The sequence below is a fragment of the Furipterus horrens genome, unplaced genomic scaffold, assembly GCF_987537825.1.
Source record: "Furipterus horrens unplaced genomic scaffold, mFurHor1.1.pri manual_scaffold_5, whole genome shotgun sequence".
Taxonomy (NCBI): domain Eukaryota; kingdom Metazoa; phylum Chordata; class Mammalia; order Chiroptera; family Furipteridae; genus Furipterus; species Furipterus horrens.
The window spans coordinates 121,727,555-121,739,963 of NW_028327175.1; the positions used below are offsets into that span (position 1 = coordinate 121,727,555).

Below are 12,409 nucleotides of genomic sequence, written 5' to 3' on the forward strand. Positions count from 1 at the left end.
TGCCCCATAAGGCTCGAACTTCCCAAATTGGGTGAAGACAATTCTGCCTCTCTACAACTGTTTGGGCTCCAGCTGAAGCCCATCCTCTAAGAGAAGATACCTTTGTATTTTTTATTTTAGATTCAAAAACTTCAGCCCAGGTTTTCAAATAAATGTTCCACAGAAAACATAAACACACACACATATGCCCTCTTTCTGGCAAGGTGCTGTGTTGGGAGCTTGGCGTGTCTCTCTTCTTCCCAAGTTTCCCAGCTCCCAGAGTTAGAAGGCCCCAGCAGCTCCAGTCAGTATTTCCGCTGCCGGGGGAAGAGACTACTTCCTGAGGGCCGGAGTTGGGGGCTGCTGGGGCTGGAGTCCTCTGAGTCCAGGCTGAATAGGTCCCTGCCAGTACGAAGGATCTGCTCTTCCAGCTTCTTGTGTCGCTTCATGTCTGAGAGGACTTTGTCCAGGCGGGCTTCCCGTTTCTGACTCCGGGCTGAGCTTCCTGGAGAAGGGGAAGGTGAGAAATGTGGAAGGGAGTGAGGCAGTGTAAACCTGCATGGATATTAGTAACTACTTGGGGGATTACCAGTGAAGACCATCACAGGCAGTGGAAGAGCAAGTGCAAAGGCCCCAGGGCAGGAACAGGAAGGTCTGTTCAAACAGGGGGAAACATCAAAGATGAAGCCAAAGAAATGAGATGTAGGCAATGATAAGGGGTTTGGATCTCTTATTTTAAATGGAAATGCCTTTGGAAGCGTGGTGGGGTGGGTAGCATTCTCTCTCAGCATGTTCTTCCCCCTCTCCCCTACAATGACAAATCAACAAGAAATCAAGAATGGTTCTAAGGATAAATTCTAGGAAGGCATATAGAGTGGAGAGTGGGTCAGATTAGATGTACACAGTAGTATAGGGATGTGAATCTAGATAATAATGAATGACTAGGAAGACTTGGACTTCTGGGGAGATGGAGATGAAATGGGAGCCATGATAGAACTATCTATGACATTCTCTGACGGGAACAAAAGGTTATCAGTTTAAGCTGAAAGGATGGCCCCATTGTGTGAATGCTCTCTCCTGCAGCAAGGAGGCACCAAAGGCCTCTTTTAGGTAGCCATTTTTCAGGTAAGTGGGAGCAGCAACCCTTCACTCCCCCCAACTCTTCCCTCTTGTCAGTACCTGGGGTGCGTCTCCGATCAATCAGGGAGTCCTTTGGCGTTATTGGCTCATCATCAAAGTCAAATTCTGTGGGCATACGTGGTCTGGACAGGTGGACAGAGAGTGAAGGGTAAGGGTTGTCTCCTCAAACATCTACACATGTGCTTTGCCCAGCCTGCCTGCTCTTCCTCCCCTGCTCTCTTCCCACCCTCCACTTTACAAGCTTCTGGGTCCCACCTCCCTTCCCCATTTCCTCCTGGCTTCAGGGGAGCAGCCTCAGGAATAAGGTGTAAGCGTGTGCCCTCACTTTTCTTCTTCCTCCTCTTTGACCTCTGGCTCCTCATCAGATCTCTCCTCTTCACTCTGGGCCTCAGGCGTGGGTGGCCGGCGGGGCAGGATCTCAGCCTGAAGCTCCAGGGTACCGTGAGCAGCCAGCAGTTCATAGAGCCGCTGGATTTCCGAGGGGGAGGGCATCCAGGACTGCCCGTCGGCGGGCAGCTCCACCTCCTCATCACTGCAGGGCACGCACCAGTCCTCGGCTTCTCCCTTGGCATGCTCTTCCCCCTCAGCGCTGAGGGCTTCTCCCTGCACCTCCTCGATCTCCGACCCCTCACGCTCAGCCTCCTCCCGGACACCTTCCCCCTCTTCCTCGGCTTTACTGGCCGAAGCCGAGGGGACTCCGGTATCTCCTACAGCCAGAGCTTGGAGGCCGGAGGTTACTTCCCCTTCTTCATACAGAGGTGCTGCCGTGGTGGCCGCAATATCTCCATGACCCCGGACAAGGGACATAAGCCACTAGGGAAGGAACCCTGCGATTATGGGAGGCAGGAGTACTTAGCTGGGGATTCCCCCGACCCCCAGGAACTGGGCTCCCCAGGGGTGTCCCCAAGGATGAATCTCCAACCAATCAGGCTCCAACAGCGGTCCCTGTGACCAGACCGCCCGTTCCCAGGAGGTGGCGCTCAGTTTCCTCCAAGGACCCCGCCCCACGGATTGAGATCCAGTACTCGGATATTCCCAAGGAGCCCCCAAAACCACTTTCTCGGCCGGACCTCCGTTCTCGCTTTCACATGGCCCCCTCTCCACAGCTCGCAGTTTCGCCTCCTCAGCTGCAGTACGAACCTGGAGCTAAGACCTGCCTCGCAGGCTGCGCGGGGCCATAGTACGCAAGCGCACAGAGATGGCGCGTTAGGCTCCACTCTAGTGAAAGCTCCTGGGAAGAGGAAAGCGAGGGAAGGCTTGCACATGCGCAGGTAGGCGCTTGGGCATTACAGGCTTCGGCCCACAGTAAAGATGGCCGTCGGGACGCATACCGCCGAGTAGGTTCTCCCCCAAAGAGGCAGTACTTGCGCACCCGCTGACAAACCGGCGGGGATACGAACTGAGGCCGGAGGCGAATTTCATGCAGTCTCCATTTATTGATGTTTCAGGCTCATGCAGCATCCGGCATACAAAAAGGGAGGATCAGTTTGATGTATACCTTTTTTTTTTCAGCCCACATTTTTTTTTTTTTTTAAGAAAACAGAAAGCCCGCTAACTCCGAACCATGCCGTAGCTCGGTCTCTGCCTCTCTAGTGGACCATGGCGTGCAAGACACCTCCCTCCTCCTCTTAGAAAATAATTATATAGCTCCCCGATTCCCTCACTCCTTGAGGCTGGGGGCTTTGGTCCTATTTGCGGGGTTCTTTCGTTACAAAGCATATGAGTGACCCCAGCCCCCTATGCCTTTAAGACACTTGCCTACTGGGTTAAAAAGCCCAGGTGGGGGAGGTCAACTCCGGCTGACCATGGGGGTCAAAAGCCGCACCCCCTCCCAGGTATGTGTTTGAAACAGTGCTCACCACTCCTGCACGAGTCCCCAAACAACCCGGGGGGGGGGGTGACAGCTCTGTGACCCCATGGCGCCCTGTAGGTATTCAGACGTAGATGGTCCCAGCAGAGAACAGCCCCTGGCTAGAGTCCTCTCCTGACATTGCCGCCCTCCCCCAGCCTGATCTGAGTGCTGGAGTTTTTGCAGAATAAACGGTGGCAGGAGGGTGGAGGAGAGGATCCTTAGGGGAGGAAAGGATGCTGAGGGGAGATGAGGCAGGAAGAGGAAAGGAGAAATGATAAAGGAGAGAAGGAAGAAAGGAATGGGGGAATATGCCAAGACAGTGAAAGTTGAGGGATGGGCGAGATCAAGGTTGAGGTGCTGGGATTTCAGGAGGTTGGAAGGAGTGCAGGAAGGATGGGAGAGATGAAGGGGAGCTGAGTGCAAAGTTCGGGAGATGTTCAGGAAGGTTTCCAGAAGTGCAGAGATAGGGAGGCCAAGATGCTGGACTGGCTTGCAGGCAGAAGTGCAGGGAGAAGGGAGGCCTACAGTTGGCAGAGGAGCCTGGCAAGATGCAGGAGCAGGAAAGAAACTGTAAACAAGGCTGCTCAGGCTCCCTTGGTCCCTATGGGTGTGGGCCTGGGCCACCGATCGGGCTCCCCTCAGGGGAGCAGGGGAGGATGGGCCCAAGGCAGCTCCCAACAGGAAGAAAAGTCTTGGAATGTAGGGCAGAGCCCCTCACTTATACACTGTGGAAGAGGAGAGGGAGGAACGGACAGAGACAGTGGGGGGGTGAGACAAGGAAAGACAAAGGAGTAGAGAGGACAGACAGGAGGGGGAGGGGAGTTAGTAAAGCTGTCCTTGCCAACCCTTCCATTCCTCCCAGCCTGTTACAGACCCCCACTCACCGCCTAAGTTGATGACGCAGGAGGCGATGATGATGAGGACCCCCCCTACCAGCGCCACGATGCTTAAGAGCTTGGCCACTCGACCCAGACGCTGGGCCCCATCCACATCCCCCTGCTGCAGACTGTTCCGGGACTGAGGTTAGGGTGAGGGGTGGGATACCGTGACCCAGGTGAGGAGAAGCCAGCCCAGCAGGGATCAGGTGAAAGAGTCATCCAGAGGAGACACAGCCCATGGTTAGGGAGGAAGGAGAGAGGCAGGGGGTAGGAGGGCACAGGTCAGCAAGGCTGTGGGAAACATTTCTGGATATCCCTCCCACCTGAAGGGATGGGGCAGTAGTGGCTCAGAGGGTGAAGTCCTAAGGAGAGGCAAGCAAGGCCCTTTGACTTGGAAGTGAGATCCATGCAGAGAGGGAAGGCCAGGCTACTCCTGCAGCTTTGTTCCAGTGCGGGAAGCCAGGGTCCCATGGGGCTCACCATGACTGCGTAAGCGAAGGCCACAATGTTGACAGGCCACATGGGGCAGAAGCAGGACAGGATGGCGAGGATGATGTAGTCCCGAGGTTTCTGGGTGCCTTCACCCCCCTCTACCCCAGACCCCGCTAGCTGGGAGCTGGGGTGGCGGCTCAGGCTACCTCGGGGAGATCCTGGATGCCCACTGTGCACCCTTCCTAGTCGGTCTTCCTCAACAAGCTGCTGCAGCATGCGGGAGGGAGCCCCATTGGTTGGGGGAGGTTTTGTTGAGGGTGGTGGGTGGGGCTGGGGGGATGGGCTCTCCTCTCCATCGCCAGCCTGCAGGGGAACCACAGCCCCATTCTCCTGCTTTTCCCCCATACTCTCAGACAAGACCTCAGTGGTGGGGTCCTCCTGGGTAGGAGGCTCTGTCTGAAGGGTTGGCTTGGGGGTGGGCTGGGAACCTGACTGGGGGTCCAGCTGGGAAGTGGGCTCTGGGGCTGGCTCAAGGATGCCTGCAGACTCCAGGTTGGTCCCCTGGTCTGCAGTGACCTCTTTGCTCACTTCTGCCTTGGATGCTGGCTCTTGGCATGCTTCTTTGGGACTGGAGCTGACCTTTGGTTCCCCTCCTGAGCTTGAGCTAAGGTCTTTGGCCTGGGCTGTTTCTGGGGCCCCTGTTGGGATCTCTGTGATTTCTGGAGCCATCCCAGCTTTGGGCTCTGAGTCCACAGGGGCCCCAGCAATGTCTGGACCTGGCTGCAGTGCCTCTGGCTCATCTGGGACCCCAGCTGGGACCTGGAGAGGGCCTGTTTTGGTCTCAGAATGGCCAGGCCTTTCTCCTTGAGTCTGGAGACCCTCCTCTATCCCCTTCATCTCAGAGACCTCGGAGCTGCTGGCTGCCATCTTGAGATGGAAGAGGGGAGAGGACCTCTGTGGGGAGGATGGAGCAGCAGAGACAGCAGCAAAACCTAGAAGAGGAGGAGACAGGCTTGGTGTGAGGAGGAAAGAGGCTTCTCTCAGCACTGCAGCCTAAGAGGACTATACTCCTGTCACAGGGCCAGCCTTGGGCAGCCTCTGGGGAGAGGAAGAAAAGTTGCCTTGGGGTGGGAGATCTATGGGGAGGAGGGCTCTGCTGAAATTCTTCTGCTTGGAGAGCCCTGGGAAGATGAACTCTTTTGTAAACAGGACCCTCCCATGGTCTCCTCCTGGCTACCCCCAATAAGATCCAGCCTCCCAGATCCTAACAGATGCCCCAGCACCTAAAAATCAAGCTGTGCAAACACCCATATACTCTGACAGGCAGACTGGGCAGAGGCCCCTTACATTCCACTTCGCATCCTCCCCTCCTACCTGGGTGCCAGTGGGTGCGGTTTTCTTGCTGCGTGTTTTGGGGTGCAGACGCCCCCGCTCCTCCCTGGGGGTCCTGGGCATCTCCTCTGAGCCCCTCCTCAGCCCCCCTCCCAGGGATTCCCTTACCCCCGGGGTGCCCCCGGCACCTCCTCCTTCCATTGGCTTGGCGTGCCCACCATCACCAGCCAGTCGTCCAGGAGCCCGTATTCCCGTGCAGTGCAACCCTCCCCGGCGTCTGCCTTTTGTTCGTCCAGTCCTACCCGCAGCCTCAGTCCATCCCTGTCTCACCTCGACGCTGGCCTCCGGACTGCTCCGGCTGCTTCTGCTGCTGCCGCCGCCGCCACCGCTGCTGCTGCTACAGCCGCCGGTGCAGAAGCTGCAGCTCGGGAGGGAGCAAGGGAGGGAGGGAGATGGCGGGTCTTCCCTCTGCTCTGCTCGTCCCCTCCTCTCCCTCCTCTCAGGTCCCCTCCCCTACGCTCTGCTGCCGGCGCAGCTGCCCCCGCCCCCTCCAGGTCCGCCCAAGGGAGCCACGCGTGCCAGGCCTGCGTTACCCAGGCAACCTGCCGGAGGACCACTCGCGCCAGCTCTGTTTGCCATGCGCACCTCTTGGGGGTATCCCCTTTCCAAGCCCCGTGCCCCTCCCAACCGTCACCGGGTTCCTGGCAGAGGCAGGGTGTTGGGTCTGCGAGAAGCAGGTCCAGGGAGACAGGCAGGACCGGGTGGAGTACCCCTATGACCGGAAAGAAGGGAAGGGAGATGAGGCAAAACTTGGGGAGTTCTGCAGGGTGGGTTTCAAGAGAAGGGAGCCTGCACATCAGGACGTCCTTCTACTAAGGAAGCAGCAGCAGAAACTGGTACCGGGAGGCTCAAGAAAAGGGTCTCTGGAAAGGAGAGGGGCTGGCTTGGGAATTCCAAGGGGCAGGGCAGAGGCTACAGGGGCAGTCTGAAACAGCAGGAAAGGGCTGGGGCAGAGGAACCTGAGTTAAGGCAGGGTGGACCATGCTGAGAACAGACAAGTGTAGTTTTTATTCTCAACCTCTTTGCTCCCAGTCCTATGGCTCAGACTTCCCCTGCCTTTCTGCAGCTGCATCATCCAGCATCACCTCTCAGGACTTTAAAGGTGTGCAGGTATCCGGGTGGGTTCTAGCAACTATTTGGGTTACTAACCCAGGCCTCTTCAAACCTACAGTGGCTGGCTATTCTGGACCTGTTCAGATTGGGTATCCCCCAGAGATCTGGGGGTCCTGGAACTTGCTCTCCACAGCCTCTGGAGACTTGGCCTCAACCCTGAATCTGGGCTGCAGCCACTTGTGCTGCCTCCAGGGAGGGAGGAGCCAGAGCTGCAGGAGGCAGAGGGAGGCTGGGACTGACATCAAGCCCAAGAAGAAACCCCTTGGGGGTGGGAACAGGGGCCTTGGTGAGAGCAATTCATTCAAGCCAGAGCCAAGTTTTTATTTAAAATTTATTGTAATGGGATCCACGCAAGAGGGAGTGAAGGATTGGGAACATGCAGGGGACACAGGAACACGATGACATGGCCAGGGCCACAGCTTCTACTTTGGAGGAGAGGGATGAAAAGGCCAGGACTGGAGCTGGGGTGGAAGCAGAAAGGGGGAGACACTGCAGCTGCCTTCCCCCCAACCCCAAGCAGCACCTCTAGTCCCTGGATCCCCTCCATTTACCCTGGCCCCATAAAGTTCCATCTCTTGCCCTGCCTCTGGCCCAAGTGGCTCCTTCTTTTGCTCCCTTTGACTTGTTTTCCCCTGACAAATTTTCAAGTAGGATGATGCTTAGGGCCTGCCCCTAAACAACCCCACCTTTGCCTTCCCTGTTTCTGCCCCTTCTCAAATCTCACCTTTTTCCCTCTAGGGCAGAATCTTGGCTTCCCCTCCTTTCTCTCCTCCCTCCCCCTGGGGGAAAAAAAAAAAAAAAAAAAAAAAAAAGCACCAACTCCCCAGGGAGGGGCAGCAGACAGTAGGAGGGACTGGAAGAAGAGCAAGAAGGACCATCAAAGAGAGAAGGTTCACAAATCCCTGGAAAGGCAAGGCAAAGGGTTACAGAGAGGAGAGGGGGTGAGGGCAGTGGCTGCTCCTGTCCTCTGTCACCCCTGCCCATTGTCCAGGGGGCTTCAACATAACCAAGGGAATAGGTGTGTGTGGGGTCAGGTCTGATAGGAAGAAAGGAGCAGGACAAACAAATCTTTAAAACCTAGTGAATTCCCCTAAGAAAACATTTCTACCTCCTTTCCTTCAGGAGGCTCCTTGGGTAGTGGGGGAAGCAGTGAGGAGTTGGTGGGAAGAGAGGGGTGAAAAAGAGATTATTCCAAGGGACTTTCCTCCATTCTCCCCTCTCCCCCTCACCAACTTGGGAGTTCACCAGGGCTGGGAGGGAAGGGGCTGAGAGCTCACAGGCACCCCCTCAGGCCCAGAGAGGGAGCCCACAGCTGTGGGAGGGGCAGCTACTGATGCTGCCGCCGCTGCCGCCGCTGCTGCCGCCGCTGCTGCCGCCGCCGCCGCCGCCGCCGCCATTGGACAAACCTCACCGGTACCTGCATGGTAAGAAACACCAGATCACAGCGACATCTGAATGGCAAAGAGCCTTGCCCCTTACCCCAGACTCTTCCCCAGATTCCCTCCCCTGGGACACAGCCGTTGCTCACTTCCTGTTTGGTCCCCAGAGGCTTTGGCCTGCATTCTTACCCAGTTCTCCTAAAGGGCCCTCCCTGTCCCCAGAAGTCTCCCTAACATGAGTGGTAGGATGGACATCCCTGGCCTTCCTGAGATCCCCTACTGGGTCCCTTGAGCCCTGTTGTCCCACACACACCATCTCCCCCCAGCCATGCCCCACGCCTTGCCTGGTGGGTGCAGGGGTCCCCCTCAGCAGGTGGACTGTGGCTGGGGGGCATCTCCCGGGATAGGGGGTGCGGTCCCCCCCAGATGGGTCTGCATGTGGCCGGCCAGCTGGGCAGGGGTCTTGCAGTGCACGCTGCACAGCTTACACAGGATGCGGTCAGCCCGCGGGGCCTGGAGCCCATGGTCCTTCACCGCGTGGATGCGCAGGTATGCTGCCGTGGTGAAGCCTATTGGGGGGGTGGATGGGGGGATGGGGTCAGCCAGTTGGAGACCCCAGAGACGGGGTTATTCTCCTAGGCTGGGGACGCCCTCCTCAGATGGTGGCCCTGTCCTCCACCCACCACATCCTTGGTAACCTGGGGCCAACTATTTTGCTGGGACAGGTAAGGCACAGCCCCATCCTTAAATTGGGACCAGATTGAGTAGGATCTGCTTCTTGACACTGGTACCCAGAACCCATTCTCCATCTCTCCTGGGGTGACAGGCCACTTTTTCCTAGACACTTGAAGGGCTGACCCTCAGTAGAGACGGCTGTGTCCCCTCCCTCCAGTGTCCCCTACAGTCTCAGCCCAGTTACTCAGTGAATAAGTAAATCTATTTAAAAGCAACTTTCTCTACTACTGGGGCAGGGTGCATGCTTGTGAAACCCCTGCCAAGTACTCCACCTGTCCCAGGAGCTGAAGATGAGAACTTGTGGCTGTATAGCTAAGACCATCCCTCAGTCCTTGGGCACTGGCTCTCTTGACCACTCCTTCACCGAAGCAGCCATGTCCCACTCCCATTCTCCCCATGTACACCCAGAAGTTGATTCTTTCTGGCAGATCACCTTTTCCAGCCATGACCTCTTAGAACCTAATGATGTCCAGTGGTCCCAATGTCACTTCATTTGCTTCCTAGAGGGTTCTAGATGCCACAAGCTCTCAGCTACAGCACCTTTAACTCACATCTGTGAAAGGGCCTCTGGCTTTGTTCCCACCCTGTGTCCCTGGCCCTCCCAGCATCCCTCAGCATGTACCTTTGTTGCAGAGCTCACAGACATGATGAGGGCCCTGGCTGTGCACCTTCATGTGGTCCGAAATATAAGCCGAGCTCAGCATCTTGCCACACACATGACATGGCACCTTTTCCTCATGTCGTACTGTGTGCGCCCGCAGTCGATCCTTCGTAGCAAAAGCTGCCTCACATTTCTGGGGAAGGGGGAGGGGTGTGGGGGGGGGTGTCAGGAGAGTTAAAGCTTCAGGGAGTGGGGAGAGGGGAGCAAGAGGTTAAAGGAATCAGAGTCTTGGGGATCTTTGATCTGTAGGAAATGGTAGTGAGACGATGAGGCCTTGAAGAAGGGATGAGAAAATGGAGTGAAAAAGCAAGAGAGAAAAAGGGGGTCTGAGAGGCTGAACTCAGACAACTATAATGAGGATCAAAATCATGAAAACCAAGACAGGAGGAGGTGGATTTCCTACCTCACATTTGAAGGGCCGTTCTGTTGAGTGCACTTGTCTGACGTGACTGTTGAGGTGATCCGGCCTGGGGATACGTTGGGGGCGGGGTTAGGGCCCTGTGATGTGGAGGTGCTCCCAAATATGCCTAACCTAGTACAAGAGGCCTTTCAAAGGTCTACATTTTCTCCCAAGCCCGGGGCTTCAGAGTCCTAGTTAGGCAGGAAATATCTCCCCTGCCTTGTCCAGGCCAAGCTTTCCAACAATCCAAAGACCCACCTCCTTTGCTAAGTACCACCCCCTGCTCCCTGGTAACCCGGAGAGGCTTTTCTCCCTCCTTCCTGGGAGTGGCTCCCAGTCCCCATCCTCAGAAACCTCCTCCCTCCCCACCAGCCAAGGACAGGCCACCTCCATCGCAGTCCCTCCCTCCCCACCGCCTAGTGAGCGGCCAAGGCCCCGTGCACACCGGGAGAAGCTCTTGCCACAGTGGGAGCAGTTGTAGGGCTTGTGCACAGCGCCGTCATGTGAGCGCACGTGGTAGCTCATGCGGTCCTTGCGCTTGAAGCGCTGTTGGCACACAGGACACTGGTAGGGCTTCTCGTCGGAGTGCGACAGCTTGTGTCGGTTCAGATGGTAGACGTCGCGGAAGGCCTTGCCGCACATCTCACAGGCGTGGTTCTTCCGGATGCGCTTTCCCGAGGCGGTGGTGGTCACTACGCCACCGGCTGCCACTGCGGCCGCTCCGCCACCGGCACCCGCCTCTCCCCCTCCTCCACCAGCTCCACTCAGTTGGGGCACGCTCAGGAGGCTCAGGGGCACCATGGTGGGCATCTTCATAGCACCCGAAGGGACCCGGCCGGCCTTGGCTCCCGTGTGGATGGCCTCGTGCCTCCGGAGGTTGTAGCCGTTCTTGAATTCCTTGGCGCACAGGGCACAGATGTAGGGCCCCTTGCTCTTTGTCTTCTTCTCCAAGGCAGATGCTACTGGGGCCACGGCGACCGTCGAGGTTGGGGCTACCACAGCGTTGGCTGCGGCGATAGTGGCGGCAGAGACAGGGGGCGCGGCCTCGGCTGTGGGCGCCGACACCGGCGGGGGCGGAGGAGGGGGTGCAGGCGGCTGCTTCAGAGCCGCTGTGTCCACTGTGGAGGCGGCGGCCGGGGCTGGGGGTGCCGCAGCAACGGCGGCGGCGGCGGCGGCGGCGGCGGCCGCAGCCGCGGCAGCGGCGGACTCCTGGGCGGCGGCGAGAACCGGGAGCAAGTCCACCTGGAGGGGCTCGGCCGCCTGGGCCTGGGGCGTGGGTGGGGGCGCCGGCGCGGCCTGCGGAGACAAGGCACCATGTGGGCCGCGGCCTCTGATAGGCGCCCTCCCGGCCCGGCCCGCCACGGCAGGCCCCTACTCACCTGGAATGGACTCTGGGCGCAGCCCTGGGAGGCAAAGAAGCGGGACTGGAGCTCAGCCCCGACCTGCAGGGGGTTCTGGGCGTGACCCTGAGGTGGCGGGAAGGAGTTCATGAGGCCGCCCACCCCCCGGGAGTCCAGGCCCAGAACGGGGAAGGGGGGGGCCAGCAGCGTGCAAGGGAACACGGGGAACATGGCCTCGGCCACGGCGGGCCCCCTGGGGCTCAGCGGGGGCCGGGGGCGCGGGCCGCTCGGGGCCCGAGTTCGGGGCGCCGCCCCCGGCCGGCCGGGCTGGGCTGCGCCGAACGCATGGCCCGAGGGCCGCCCCGCCGCCCGCCCGCGCACCCCGGCCGGCGGGAGGGAGGGAAGGAGGGCGCCTGGCTGGCCGCGGAGCGCGGCAGCGACGGTGGGGGCAGGAGGCCCCGTGGGGCCGAGGACCGGGGGCGGGGGCCCAGGAGGTGGCGGCGGCGGCAGTTGGAGCCTGGCGGGGCGGGGTGGGGGAGCGAGGGAGCAGCCTCAGCCCCCGCCGCGCGCGCGCCCAGCCGGCGCCTCGGGGAGGGCGGGGGAGGGCGCGAGGGAGGGAGGGGGACAGCTGCGCGCGCACCGGGCTCGCGGAGGGGGTGTTGGGATGGGAGGGAGGGCAGTAGGGAGGGGGTGTGGGAAGGGGGGGGGGTGGGGGCGGGGGGAGGGGGTTGTTACCTGGAAGATGAAGCTGCTCCAGTTGCCGGGATCCATGGCGGAGGGAGGGAGGGAGGTGGTTCGAGCTCACCCTGGGGCGGGAGGAGGAGGAGGAGGAGGCGGCGGCGGCAGTGGGGGAGGGGGAACCTAGGGAGGAGGTGCGCAGGGCGGGTGGGAGGGGGGAAAGGAGGAGGGTGGGGGGAGCAGAGCACACTGCGCGCGGGGAGGGCGGGCGGGGGGCGCGAGGACACACAAGAGGCTGGAACGGGCGCGAGCGTGAGCGCGCTGGAGGCCAACGGGAGGGGGGAAGTAGGAGACGGACTCTGGTGGGAGGAGGGGCTGGAGGAGCCGCCCAGCAACCCCAGTCGTCCCAAGCTCGAGACCCCTGAGGTGG

The 12,409-nt window shown here is 59.4% G+C and overlaps 3 protein-coding genes across 7 annotated transcripts; all 3 read right to left on the bottom strand.

Annotated features, from left to right (window-relative positions):
* Window positions 1–97: 97 nt before the first annotated feature.
* On the bottom strand, window positions 98–2,355 carry PAGR1 (PAXIP1 associated glutamate rich protein 1). The gene is made up of 3 exons (XM_090277580.1): window positions 1,445–2,355; window positions 1,159–1,241; window positions 98–484 (listed from the first exon to the last, which is right to left on the bottom strand). Exons 1-3 carry the CDS (start codon window positions 1,924–1,926, stop codon window positions 285–287), a joined length of 765 nt encoding a protein of 254 aa, XP_090133706.1. The 5' UTR covers window positions 1,927–2,355; the 3' UTR covers window positions 98–284.
* Window positions 2,356–2,535: 180 nt separating this feature from the next.
* On the bottom strand, window positions 2,536–6,114 carry PRRT2 (proline rich transmembrane protein 2). 2 transcript variants are annotated; one of them, XM_090277579.1, is made up of 4 exons: window positions 5,944–6,114; window positions 4,330–5,273; window positions 3,856–3,988; window positions 2,536–3,696 (listed from the first exon to the last, which is right to left on the bottom strand). In XM_090277579.1, the coding sequence occupies exons 2-4, from the start codon at window positions 5,206–5,208 to the stop codon at window positions 3,686–3,688; spliced, it is 1,023 nt and encodes a 340-aa protein (XP_090133705.1). In that variant the 5' UTR covers window positions 5,209–5,273; window positions 5,944–6,114; the 3' UTR covers window positions 2,536–3,685. The 2 variants fall into 2 exon arrangements, with proteins under 2 accessions (XP_090133705.1, XP_090133704.1); XM_090277578.1 differs by lacking the exon at window positions 2,536–3,696 and having other exon boundaries at window positions 3,713–3,988.
* A 985-nt stretch (window positions 6,115–7,099) lies between these two features.
* On the bottom strand, window positions 7,100–12,116 carry MAZ (MYC associated zinc finger protein). 4 transcript variants are annotated; one of them, XM_090277583.1, is made up of 7 exons: window positions 12,037–12,116; window positions 11,341–11,427; window positions 10,407–11,257; window positions 9,965–10,028; window positions 9,523–9,694; window positions 8,510–8,734; window positions 8,143–8,203 (listed from the first exon to the last, which is right to left on the bottom strand). In XM_090277583.1, exons 1-6 carry the CDS (start codon window positions 12,070–12,072, stop codon window positions 8,532–8,534), a joined length of 1,413 nt encoding a protein of 470 aa, XP_090133709.1. In that variant the 5' UTR covers window positions 12,073–12,116; the 3' UTR covers window positions 8,143–8,203; window positions 8,510–8,531. The 4 variants fall into 4 exon arrangements, with proteins under 4 accessions (XP_090133710.1, XP_090133708.1, XP_090133709.1 ...); XM_090277584.1 differs by lacking the exon at window positions 8,510–8,734 and having other exon boundaries at window positions 7,100–8,203; XM_090277581.1 differs by lacking the exon at window positions 12,037–12,116 and having other exon boundaries at window positions 11,341–11,625.
* Between the last annotated feature and the right edge of the window lie 293 nt (window positions 12,117–12,409).